The sequence below is a fragment of the Chiloscyllium plagiosum genome, unplaced genomic scaffold (genome assembly GCF_037043375.1).
Source record: "Chiloscyllium plagiosum isolate Xiang-an unplaced genomic scaffold, Cpla_swu_hap1 HiC_scaffold_14, whole genome shotgun sequence".
Classification (NCBI taxonomy): domain Eukaryota; kingdom Metazoa; phylum Chordata; class Chondrichthyes; order Orectolobiformes; family Hemiscylliidae; genus Chiloscyllium; species Chiloscyllium plagiosum.
This window is the reverse complement of record NW_028270152.1, coordinates 21,105,485-21,117,658: the sequence shown is the minus strand read 5'-3', so window position 1 is coordinate 21,117,658 and position 12,174 is coordinate 21,105,485. Positions and strand designations below refer to the sequence as shown.

The following is a 12,174-nucleotide window of genomic DNA, read 5'->3' as shown; positions in this document are numbered from 1 at the left end:
TATCTCTATTACTTTAAATGCAGCATCGCTCCTTCTCTTACAATAGTTAGCTGAAAAGCTGAAAATATTTTTGAGTTTGGCTTGGGCCAGTATAAATTGCCACAAACACATCTGCATATTAAAGTACCTATGAGTGGTGCACAGTAATAGACTCATTTGAAGACACTGATATAGAGTTCCTGTACATATTATCTGATATAGTGAGAAGGAAAGAAAGGGAGTGAGATGTGTGGATCTGACTTTGACACTTGCATAAAAGAACATTCAGAGACAGTAAAACAAAGAACACAGAATTCACTTTCCTCATGTGGTGGGTTAGATCACAGGGCTAGATTTAGTCAAGTGGAAAGGTAGTGGGTCCTGCTACCTTCCCATCTCTGCCTTGATTATATTTATGGCAGGGAAGCTCGTGGACAGCTTTCCTGCCCCATCACAAATTCAGGTTCTACAGAGGGCAATTAAAGCTGGGGTCACCAAATTGCCACTAGTATTCACCCTGTAACAGGTGGGGGAACTCCCCATGTAGGGAGATTGAAAATTAAACAGTGGATTTCTCGCTGTTCACTCACCTGTTTCCTCAGCAACCCTAGACCTCAGGAGGGTTTAGCACTAGCAGCATCCACTGCCTCCCTGGTGGCACCGCTGATCAGAGGTAGGCCTTTGGGTGCTGAGGTAAGAGTCTGATGGAAATTAATTCAGCGTACCTTCCCAAAGACAGGCAGAGCAGACCTGTCATAGGCATTGCAGAGGGCATGTCACCTCCCTTAAAAATCAGTTCTCAAAGGGGACGAGATTTCAATGGAATAAAACAATCTGACAATTTATTATAATGTATTGCAACATGCAATTTTACAATATGCATGATTCGGAGTTTTTTACACAATTAGCATTCCTGAGGTTGCAGTTCCAACTTGGTTAATTGGTTCCGCTGGGTTACTTGCTCATAACAAACATATTTTTCCCTATATTTCCCACCGTGTGCATGTTGGTGTTGAAATCCCAAGGTACAGTTGGCAACTATAATTATGCATTCGCTTTTCACTTAGTAATCTCGAAAATGTTGTTTTTTTTAAAGATTGTTGAGGTTTGTACATGGTCTTGGGGTTGTGGAAGTGATTTGGTCTGCTTCCTCAATGCATTTTTAGTTAGCTTGGAGTATTAGAGTGTTGAACAATCGAGACTGTGAAATTATGATGAGACTCACATTGACAATTGTTGACACAACATTGGGTTTGGAGATTTTGCTTGTCCCAAGCCGCTGAATGTTAAATGCAGCGATCTTCATCTTGGCTCACATACATTCGATTCAGAATTCTAATAAAGGCAAAGAAAACACCAGCCATATTAACTTATGGACATCCCATGGTCACAAAACTGATCATTCAAGTGAATTACACTGTTTAATTCTAAATGGAATTTAGTTTACACTTTGTGATTGTACGTATTAGCTTTCTTGCCATTTTTGGAAAGGAAACAACTACTTAATTCTGGGTTGGTCATGCATTTGATTCAAGCTCCCTTCGTGCTTAATTTTGTGGCAAGTATGGAGTCAAACATATTAAGCAGGTCTTAGATCCAAACAGTTACCTGTGCAGATGTAACTAGTCTCAGCTACAATGTTATAATTAGACACATCTGTCTCTAGGTGATACAAGAAAAAGATCAGCCGAGATTCCTGCTTCTGATCATTATCAGTGACTTCTCTGGAAAGTGGACACAAGGGAATACCAGGAAAAGGCATTAATTGAGTAGCATCTGTTAAAACTCCAAATAATGTTCACTCATCTGTGACCTTTTTTTTAAATGAGTGGTATGGAGTCGAGCTTGACAGAGTATAGCTTTGTCAGAGTACGTAACTTCAGTATTTGATGAGTGAGGGGTTTCAGTGCCGTATGGGAACTAGACCTATTCTGAAATATTACAAGCAGCGCAGGAGTGAGACCAAAGGAGAACATAACTGATAGCTGATATCCAGATGCATTACATAGTCAAGTGTTTGATTCACAAATGGATAAGGTGGTCAAGAAGGTATACAACATACTTGCCGTCATTGGTTGGGACATTGAGTATAAAAGTTGGCAAGTCATATTGCAGCTGCACAAGACTTTAGTTCAGCCACATTTGGCATATTGAGTGCAGTTCTGGTCACTATACGAAGAATGTGGAAGCATTGAGAGGGTGCAAAAGAGTTTTACTAGGATGTTACTTGGATTAGAGTGGATTAGCTATAAAGGAAAGGTTGGACAAACTTGATTTGCTTTCACTAGAGTGTCAGAGGCTGAGGGGTGACATGATCAAAGTGCATAAAATTATGAGAAAATTAGGGTGAATAGTCAGAGTTTGTTACCCAGATAGAAATGCCAAATACTGACATAAAGTGAGAGGAGGAAAGTTTAAAGGAGAGGTGCAAAATGTTTTACACAGAGAGCGGTATGTGCCTGGAATGCGGTGCCAGGGGAGGTGGTAGAAGCAGATACAGTAGCAACTTTTAAGAGGCATTTAAACAAACACATGAACAGGTGGAGAATAGAGGGATGTGTACTAAGGGCAGGCAGATGGACTTAGTTGAGAATGGCATCTTGCTTGACGGAGACATGGTGGGCCAAAGGGCCTAATCCTGTGCTTTACTGCTCTATATATTTGTAGTCCCTGCCCAGTACCAGAGTCAAGGATATCTCTCTGCAGGCTAGAAGGACAGAAGTAAGAGGGCAAAGATGGAATTTTGAGAATGCCAACAACATAAATAGAAACGTGAAAGAGGTTCATCTGAAGGAGCATGAGAGGCTATGTTCAAAAATTTATAATCAAGTAAAAGCACACGGGTAATAGTCTTTGGATTACTATCTGAGCCATGAGCAAAGGATAAATAATATCAGACAGACTTAAATGTCAGCATGACTTAAAGTGGATGCGGAAGAGATGGGTTTCAATTAATGGGACATCGGCACCAGCACTGAGGGAACTGTTCCATTAGAAAAGGTTTCATTTAAACTGCACTGAGACTGAATCCTTATGAGTCATAAAACTAGAGGAATGGAGAGGACTTTAAATAAATAGAGAGGACAAGGTTCAAGGGAAGGCACATTTCAAAGATTAAAAAGAGAGAACAACGTAATATGCACAGTGATATGGGTAAGGATAACGAGTGTGTGAAAGGAAGGGATAGAGCATATAAACAAAAATGCGTCCAGTTATTAAGGTCAGAGCTGGAAATAAAGTATAGATCATAGATCATAGAATCTCTACAGTGTGGAGATAGCCATTTGGCCCAACAAGTGCTGGCAAATGGGATTAGATTACTGCTTGAATTTATGTAAAACTCTGTTATCTCACTTTTTAGATTAGGATCAATCTAAACATCATGGTATAGACAGAGAACACAGGGGGCCAACACCTTCAACATATTGTCTAGCTATCACCATTGTTAACAGCTAACCTGAGAATGCAACTTTTAAAAAACAAGGATTTGTGACTTACACATGAAAGAAGTGAAACTATCACTGTATTCTAACAGATGAAAGGTTTAACAGACAATCAATTTTTCAATGTATAATTTCAGTTACATCACACTGTAAATTTTTGCTATGAATTCTGTGTTACGATCGAGCCCTCCACTATCACCTGATGAAGGAGCATCGCTCCGAAAGCTAGTGTGCTTCCAATTAAACCTGTTGGACTATAACCTGGTGTTGTGTGATTTTTAACTTTGTACACCCAAGTCCAACACCGGCATCTCCAAATCGGGATTAGATTAGGTTAGGAGACCTGGTTGGCATGGATGAGTTGGACTGAATGATCTGTTTCCGTGCTGTACATCTCTGTGACTCTATGACTCTAAGTCCACACTGACCCTCTTAAGTATCCCACCCAGACCCATTCACCTACCACTTTACATTTCCCCTGACAAATGCACCCAACCTACATATCCCTGAACACTATGGGCAATTTACCATGGCCAATTCACCTAGCCTGCACATAGAGTCATAGAGATGTACAGCATGGAAACAGACCCTTTGGTCCAACCCGTCCATGCTGACCAGATATCCCAACACAATCTAGTCCCACCTGCCAGCACCCGGTCGATAATCCTCCCAACCCTTCCTATTCATATACCCATCCAAATACCTCTTAGATGTTGCAATTGTACCAGCCTCCACCACTTCCTCTGGCAGCTCATTCTATACACGTACCCCTACATCTTTGGGCATAAAAGGTAACTAGGCAGAAATAAAGTTTTGAACTGACTTCACACATCAAGCATAATGAGATGGATGCTTTGGTCATGGAAGCAGAAATACATTGTATAATATGATAGCCATTTGTTAGCAAGGGAAAGAAGTGACTGATGGGAGTAGTTTGTAGAAACTGCCCCCTTCAATTCAAAAACAATAGCTATACTTTGGAAAAAGTTACTGATTGAGAAGTAATAGAATTTGTAAGAAAAGTACTGTAATAATTTTTGGGCAATTCTAATCTTTAAGCAAACCAAGTGAGCAGAAGTAATTTTGAGGATGAGTTTGCATATGTATTTCAGACAATTTCTTTAGAACAATGTAGTGTGGAAAAAACCAGGAAGAGGTTATTTTAAATCTGGCAATGTTTAATGAGGCAGGCGTAAGTAATGATCTCCTAATAAAGAATGAATCTAGAAGTGTAACTATAATATTATTATATTTCATTTTCAATTGAGGGCTGAGAAATATTGATCTGAAACCACTTTTTAAACATTGAATAAAGGAAATTACAGATATGTGAGAATAAAGTTGCTAAAATAGACCAGGAGAATAAATATACTGGGGTAGATAAGTTTTGGCAGACATGTAAGGAGATATTTTATAAGACTTAACATTGGGGAAAATGACTATACAAAAGATGAACCATCCATGCCTAACTGAGGAACTCCTGAAGTAGAGTCATACCAGACTCAAAACATTAACTCTTTTTTCTCCATAGATGCTGCCAGACCTGATGAGTTTCTCCAATATTCTCTATATTTATGTAAAAATGGCACACTGAATGCATTGTAAGACTGTGCCATTGCATAAATCAAAAAAAGGGACTATGAATCAGAAATAGAAAATTCTGGAGCTACTCTGCAGGTCAAGCAGCATCTATGGACAGATGAAGCTAGGTTGAAACTTTATTGCTGGAACAGCACAGCAGGTCAGGCAGCATCCAGGGAACAGGAGATTCGATGTTTCGGGCACAGGCCCTTCTTCAGGAATGATGAAGCTAGGGACAACATGCTGAGTTGTGTCTTTGTCAGAACCCAACATCTTCTTTCCAGCGATGAAGTCACCTGACAAGGAAGTAGCCCTCCGAAAGCTTGTGATTTCAAATGAACTTGTTGAACTATAACCTTATGGCTTGTGACATCTGATCATGTTTTTCAGCTTCCTCTGTATCTCCAAGTGGGCTGATTGATGCTTCAGTAATTTTTAACAATTTATATTTTCCAACCATATTAGACATCAATTAAATGCAAAAGCAAAGGCAGGGGATTTTAGTCAAAGTCAAAACCATTAAAGGAAAAATGGCTTTGACTAAATTATAGAATCATAGAATCCTTACAGTGTGGAAGCGAGTCATTCGGCCCTTCGTGTCTACACTGCTCCTCCAAAGGACATCCTTCCCAGACCCACCCCTCCACCCTATTCCTGTAAATCTGTGTTTTCCCTGGCTAATCCACCTAGCCTGTATATCCCTGGACACTGTGGTCAATTTAGCATGGCCAATCCACCTACGCCCCACAACTTTGGACTGTGGGAGGAAACTGGAGCACCCGGAGGAAATCCATGCAGAATCCACACAGATAGTCACCTGAGGCTAAAATTGAACTTGGATCCCTGGTTTACTTCATCTTTTTTAAAAGATGTTTACAGGTTAATGTAGTTGAACTGAAAAAATATCATTTTCCCCTATGCTTGCTTCTTGTACAATCTAGGTAAAAACAATGACTGCAGATGCTGGAAAGTAACTTATCTCTCCACCCTTCAGGCTGTCTGCCTGTATTCCTGATGAAGGGCTTTTGCCCGAAATGTCGATTTTACTGTTCTTCGGATGCTGCCTGAACTGCTGTGCTCTTCCAGCATCACTAATCCAGAATCTTGTACAATCTGCCAAGGATTACTTCAATCATGAATATATTCCTTCAAATAAGGTAGGCTAAAAATTCATTTGGATCTTATAGCAGAGTTGCCCAGGGAGGTAGATAAACTCCATCCTCCATCTCCATTCTCAATGAGATTGAACTCCTCTTGACATAAAGCATTATTTTTGGTAATAACTAGAGACCATCAAACTAAACTCTTTGTCTTTCTATAGAGGCTGAGCCTTTGACCTAGTTACAGCATTTTCTATCAATTTATGGCTGCCTGTTCCAACAAGTAGCTCTACAATGTGGTGGTTGCATTTTGTTCAAGCCTGCATTACAGAAAAATCGGGATTTAGAAAAAGCACTTAAAGTGTTGGCGATGTAATGGCGTTACAGAAAACACACATTTTAAAAGTTTGCGTTTTAGAAACAGTGTCACCAATGTGTCAATCGCATTACACAAATTCACGTTAACAAAACACGCATTATAGCAGAACGAACTGTATTACCAAGTGGCTAATTACTAAAATAGCTTTCTCTCAATTCTGACCTTGTGAACAATCTGGGGAAGGGACACTTGATCTGAAATGTTACATAGAACATAGAACATAGAAGAATACAGCGCAGTACAGGCCCTTTGGCCCTCAATGTTGCGCTGATCCAAGCCCACCTAACCTACACTAGCCCACTATCCTCCATATGCCTATCCAATGCCTGCTTAAATGCCCATAAAGAGGGAGAGTCCACCACTGCTACTGGCAGGGCATTCCATGAACTCACGACTCACTGAGTAAAGAATCTACCCCTAACATCTGTCCTATACCTACCACCCCTTAATTTAAAGCTATGCCCCCTCGTAATAGCTGACTCCATACGTGGAAAAAGGATCTCACGGTCAACCCTATCTAAATCCCTAATCATCTTGTACACCTCTATCAAGTCACCCCTAAACCTTCTTTTTTCCAATGAAAACAACCCCAAGTGCCTCAGCCTTTCCTCATACGATCTTTCTACCATACCAGGCAACATCCTGGTAACCCCCTCAGGACCCGTTCCAGTGCCTCCACATCCTTCCTATAGTATGGCAACCAAAACTGCACACAATACTCCAGATGCGGCCGCACCAGAGTCTCATACAACTGCAAAATGACCTCAGGACTCCGGAACTCAATTCCTCTACCAATAAAAGCCAGTACGCCATATGCCTTCTTCACCGCACTATTTACCTGGGTGGCAACTTTCAAAGATCTGTGCACATGGACACCAAGATCCCTCTGCTTATCCACACTACCAAGTATCCGACCATTAGCCCAGTACCCCATCTTTTTGTTACTCTTACCAAAGTGAATCACCTCACACTTAGCTCCATTGAACTCTATTTGCCACCTTTCTGCCCAGTTCTGCAGCTTATCTATATCCTGCTGTAACCTGCCACATCCTTCCTCACTGTCAACAACTCCTCTGACTTTCGTATCATCCGCAAACTTGCTCACCCAACCTTCTAGCCCCTCCTCCAGGTCATTTATAAAAATGACAAACAGCAATGGTCCCAAAACAGATCCTTGCGGAACACCGCTAGTAACGGCACTCCAAGATGAACCTTTACCATCAACTACTACCCTCTGTCTTCTTCCAGCCAGCCAATTCCTAATCCAAATCTCCAACTCACCCTCAATGTCATACCTCCGTATTTTTTGGAGTAGCCTACCATGGGGAACCTTATCAAACGCCTTACTAAAATCCATATGCACCACATCTACCGCTTTCCCCTCGTCCACCTCCTTAGTCACCTTCTCAAAGAATTCAATAAGGTTTGTGAGGCACGACCTGCCCTTCACAAAACCATGCTGACTATCCTTGATCATATTATTCCTATCCAGATGTTCATAAATCCTATCCCTTACAATTCTCTCTAAGACTTTGCCCACAACAGAAGTGAGACTCACCGGCCTATAGTTACTAGGGTTATCCCTACTCCCCTTCTTGAACAAGGGAACCACATTTGCTAGCCTCTAGTCTTCTGGCACTACTCCTGTAGACAACGAGGACATAAAAATCAAGGCTCTGCAATCTCCTCCCTTGCTTCCCAGAGAAACCTAGGATAAATGCCATCAGGCCCAGGGGACTTATCTATTTTCACCCTTTCCAGAATTTCCAACATCTCTTCCCTACATACCTCAAAGCCATTCATTCTACTTAATTATGACTCAGTATTCACATCGGCAACAATGTCCTGTTCCTGAGTGAATACTGACGAAAAGTATTCATTCAGTGTCTCCCCAATTTCTTCAGCCTCCACACGCAACTTCCCACTACTATCGTTGACTGGACCTATTCCTACCCTAGTCATTCTTTTATTCCTGACATACCTATAGAAAGCCTTAGGGTTTTCCCTAATCCTACCAACTAAGGACCTTTCATGTTCCCTCCTTGCTGCTCTTAGCTCTCTCTTCAGGTCCTTCCTGGCTATCTTATAACTCTCAATCGCCCAATTGAACCTTCACGCCTCATCTTTACATAGGCCGCCCTCTTCCATTTAATAAGGGATTCCAATTCCTTATTAAACCATGGCTCCCTCACACGACCCTTTCCTCCCTGCCTGACAGGTACATACTTATCAAGGACACTCAATAGTTGCTCCTTGAACAAGCTCCACATATCAATTACGCCCTTGCCTTGAAGCTTACTTTTCCAAGCCACGCATCCTAAGTCATGCCTCACCGCATCATAATTTCCCTGCCCCCAGCTATAACTCTTGCCCTGCGGTGCACACTTATCCCTCTCCATCACTAGAGTAAAAGTCACCGAATTGTGGTCACTGTCCCCAAAGTGTTCACCTACCTCTAATTCTAACACCTGGCCTGGTTCGTTACCCAGAACCAAATCCAGTATGGCCTCACCTCTTGTTGGCCTATCTACATATTGTGTCAGGAAACCCTCCTGCACGTTAACCCTGATTTCTCTCCACAGATGTTGCCAGACCCGCTGACCTTTTCCAGCAATTATTATTTTTGTTTCTGGTTTACAGCATCGGCAGTCCTTTCAGTTCCTATGATGTCAGCTACCTGGCTAACCGCACTACAATCACTACAGCGATCTTGCAGTTAAAGAGATTCCAGTTAATCGTCCCGATGGTCCTCTGGGACAATGCCAACTTTACCCATATATATTAACTTTGTCTGAGTTAGACAGCCATTCTTAAAAGCATTTTTTTTTTTAGATTAGATTAGATTACTTACAGTGTGGAAACAGGCCCTTCGGCCCAACAAGTCGACACCGCCCCGCTGAAGCGCAACCCACTCATACCCCCTACATTTACCCTTTACCTAACACTACGGGCAATTTAGCATGGCCAATTCACCTGACCTGCACATCTTTGGACTCTGGGAGGAAACCAGAGCACCCGGAGGAAACCCATGCAGACACGGGGAGAATGTGCAAACTCCACACAGTCAGTCGCCTGAGGCGGGAATTGAACCCAGGTCTCTGGAGCTGTGAGGCAGCAGTGCTAACCACTGTGCCACCGTGCCGCCCTAGTTGTGTTTTTTCCACAAAATAAATTTGGTTTCATGGGTCTTTCTTCAGAAATGAACCCCTGACCAGTCTTTCACTTTCCTCTTTGCTGCACCCTGCTTGGCTTGACAACTACTGATTAGAGACAGCAGGCGAAGTGTTCAATAGATATTATCTTGCTACATTTTCTGATGTTTCGCAAACATGTTACCGCATTCCTCAGTGTTTCACATTTTCATCTGTTTCCCTCTTCCTGGCCCCATCACATACCACAAGCCTTTGATTTTCTGGTTTGTTTTTAAAATCATTCGAAAGGCTTTCAAGACAATTTCATGTCATGGAATATGTATATATTTACTATATAATATAATAACATAATATTAGTTCTATTCTTCTACAGATGCTACCAAACCTGCTGAGTTTCTCCTGTATTTTCTGTCTTTATGTCATAACTATCACTGTGTTGTAGGTCCAAGCCAGCCAGGCTTAATGAAATCTTACCCCAATTCTGAAAATTATCATGTCATCAGTGTCAAAGTAAATTTTTTCTATCAGTTTCAAGTTTCAGCTTGGATTTCAGTTATACAAGTTCATATATTTCCTCTCCATCTGAAATAAAACCACCTCAAAATCTGCGATCCATTTGTCAAAAGGTGGAAATAGCTCCAAGCTACAATTGCTTTAATAGCTTTGCATTGTTAAGTTCTTTGCAATTTTGCAAATCGTGATTTTGCCGAGACCGTGCAGATTCCTTTAATCTGACTTAAAAATTACAGTAACGCTGATTCTCATAATAACTGCAGAAGCAAAACATTTTTCTTTTGTAAGCCTCAGGCGACTGACTGTGTGGAGTTTGCACGTTCTCCCCGTGTCTGCGTGGGTTTCCTCCGGGTGCTCCGGTTTCCTCCCACAGTCCAAAGATGTGCAGGTCAGGTGAATTGGCCATGCTAAATTGCCCGTAGTGTTAGGTAAGGGATAAATGTAGGGGTATGGGTGGGTTGCGCTTCGGCGGGGCGGTGTGGACTTGTTGGGCCGAAGGGCCTGTTTCCACACTGTATGTAATCTAATCTAATCTAATCTTTGTAAGACACTCACTTTTCAACGATTCCCCAAGAAAGTTAAGTTTTCTGGAATTGCTCTTTTCAAAGTTTCATATTCCTGAAAATATTTAGGTAATCTCTACTTTCATTTATGCATAATTTTTTTTGACATTCCTACTCATGCTAAAGCTTTAAGCAAGTAAATAAACAAAAGAGTTCTTTACCTGATTCAAGCAGAATCTGCTGTGGCACTTGTAGTCTGTGCAGAGTTTGAACATAAGTTGAAAAACCTGCTTGGTGAGTTAGAGAGTCACAGAGTTACAGAGTCTTGGAGATGTACGGCATGGAAACGGACCCTTCAGTCCAACTTGTCTATGCTGACCAGACATCTTAAATAAATCTTGTTCCATTTGCCAGCATTTGGCCCATAACCCTCCAAACCCTTCCTTTTCATATACCTATCCAAGTGCCTTTTAAATATTGTAGTTGTACCAGCCTCCACCACTTCCTCTGGCAGCTCATTCCATACACACACCACCCTCTGTGTGAAAAAGTTGTCCCTTAGGTTCCTTTTAAATCATATAATCATATAGTGTGGGAACAGGCCCTTTGGCCCAAGAAGTCCACACCGACCCTCCGAACATAACCCACCCAGACCCATTCCCTGACATTTACCCCAGACTAAGCATTAATCTACACATAAATTGCTATGGGCAGTTTAGCATGGCCAATTCACCTAACCTGCACATCTTTGGATTGTGGGACGACACCGGAGCACCCGAAGGAAACCCACACAGACACAGGGGGAGAATGTGCAAACTCCACACAGAGAGTCACCCGAGGTGGGAATTGAATTGGCACTTTGGCCTAACTAATGTCCTGTACAGCCACAACATGACCTTCCAACTCCTATACTCAATGCACTGACCGATAAAGACAAGCGTACCAAACACCTTCTTCACTATCCTGTCTGCCCGTGCCTCCACTTGCAAGGAACTATGAACCTGCACTCCAAGGTCTCTTTGTTCAGCAACACACCCCAGAATCATATCCTTAATTGTATAAGCCCTGCCCAAATTTGCGTTTCCCACTTGAACTGACAAACTTCCAATTCAGGTGAATGTACAACCCAGTGAGCTTGGTTAACACCTGTACTGGATAACGTCAACGAGAACTCAAACTCTGCTTTCCTGATGAAGGGCTTTTGCCCGAAACATTGATTTTGCCTGTCCTCGGATGCTGCCTGAATTGCTGTGCTCTTCCAGCACCACTGATCCAGAATCCATTGAAGAAATCGGCCAGTCTTTCATTTATGTATTTGTTTAATGTTAAATAGTTTACTTATTCTGGTTGCATGTGGTGTTTGTTGCTAAAGTTCATTCTGCAATAAAAATTGATAACGTTTAATGTTACAGTGTCATCTGGCAAGCGAAAGGCAGTGAATTCTACTTATTTAGATCATGAAGGGAAGCATATAGCTACTTTGGTGGAGTGCAATAAGTGACTCTTGCATGATAATGAGCAAAG

The 12,174-nt window shown here is 41.8% G+C and overlaps 1 protein-coding gene across 1 annotated transcript in view; it reads right to left on the bottom strand.

Moving 5' to 3' along the window:
* The window catches only part of LOC122559192 (deoxyribonuclease gamma), a 34,999-nt gene extending 23,402 nt beyond the window's left edge, over window positions 1-11,597 (bottom strand). The window contains exons 1-3 of the mRNA XM_043708574.2: window positions 11,576-11,597; window positions 10,872-10,937; window positions 1,205-1,314 (exon numbers count right to left, since the gene is read on the bottom strand). Of these exons, the coding sequence (XP_043564509.2) occupies window positions 1,205-1,285 (81 nt within the window). The 5' untranslated portion in view covers window positions 1,286-1,314; window positions 10,872-10,937; window positions 11,576-11,597. The remainder of the gene's footprint in view (window positions 1-1,204; window positions 1,315-10,871; window positions 10,938-11,575) is intronic.
* Between the last annotated feature and the right edge of the window lie 577 nt (window positions 11,598-12,174).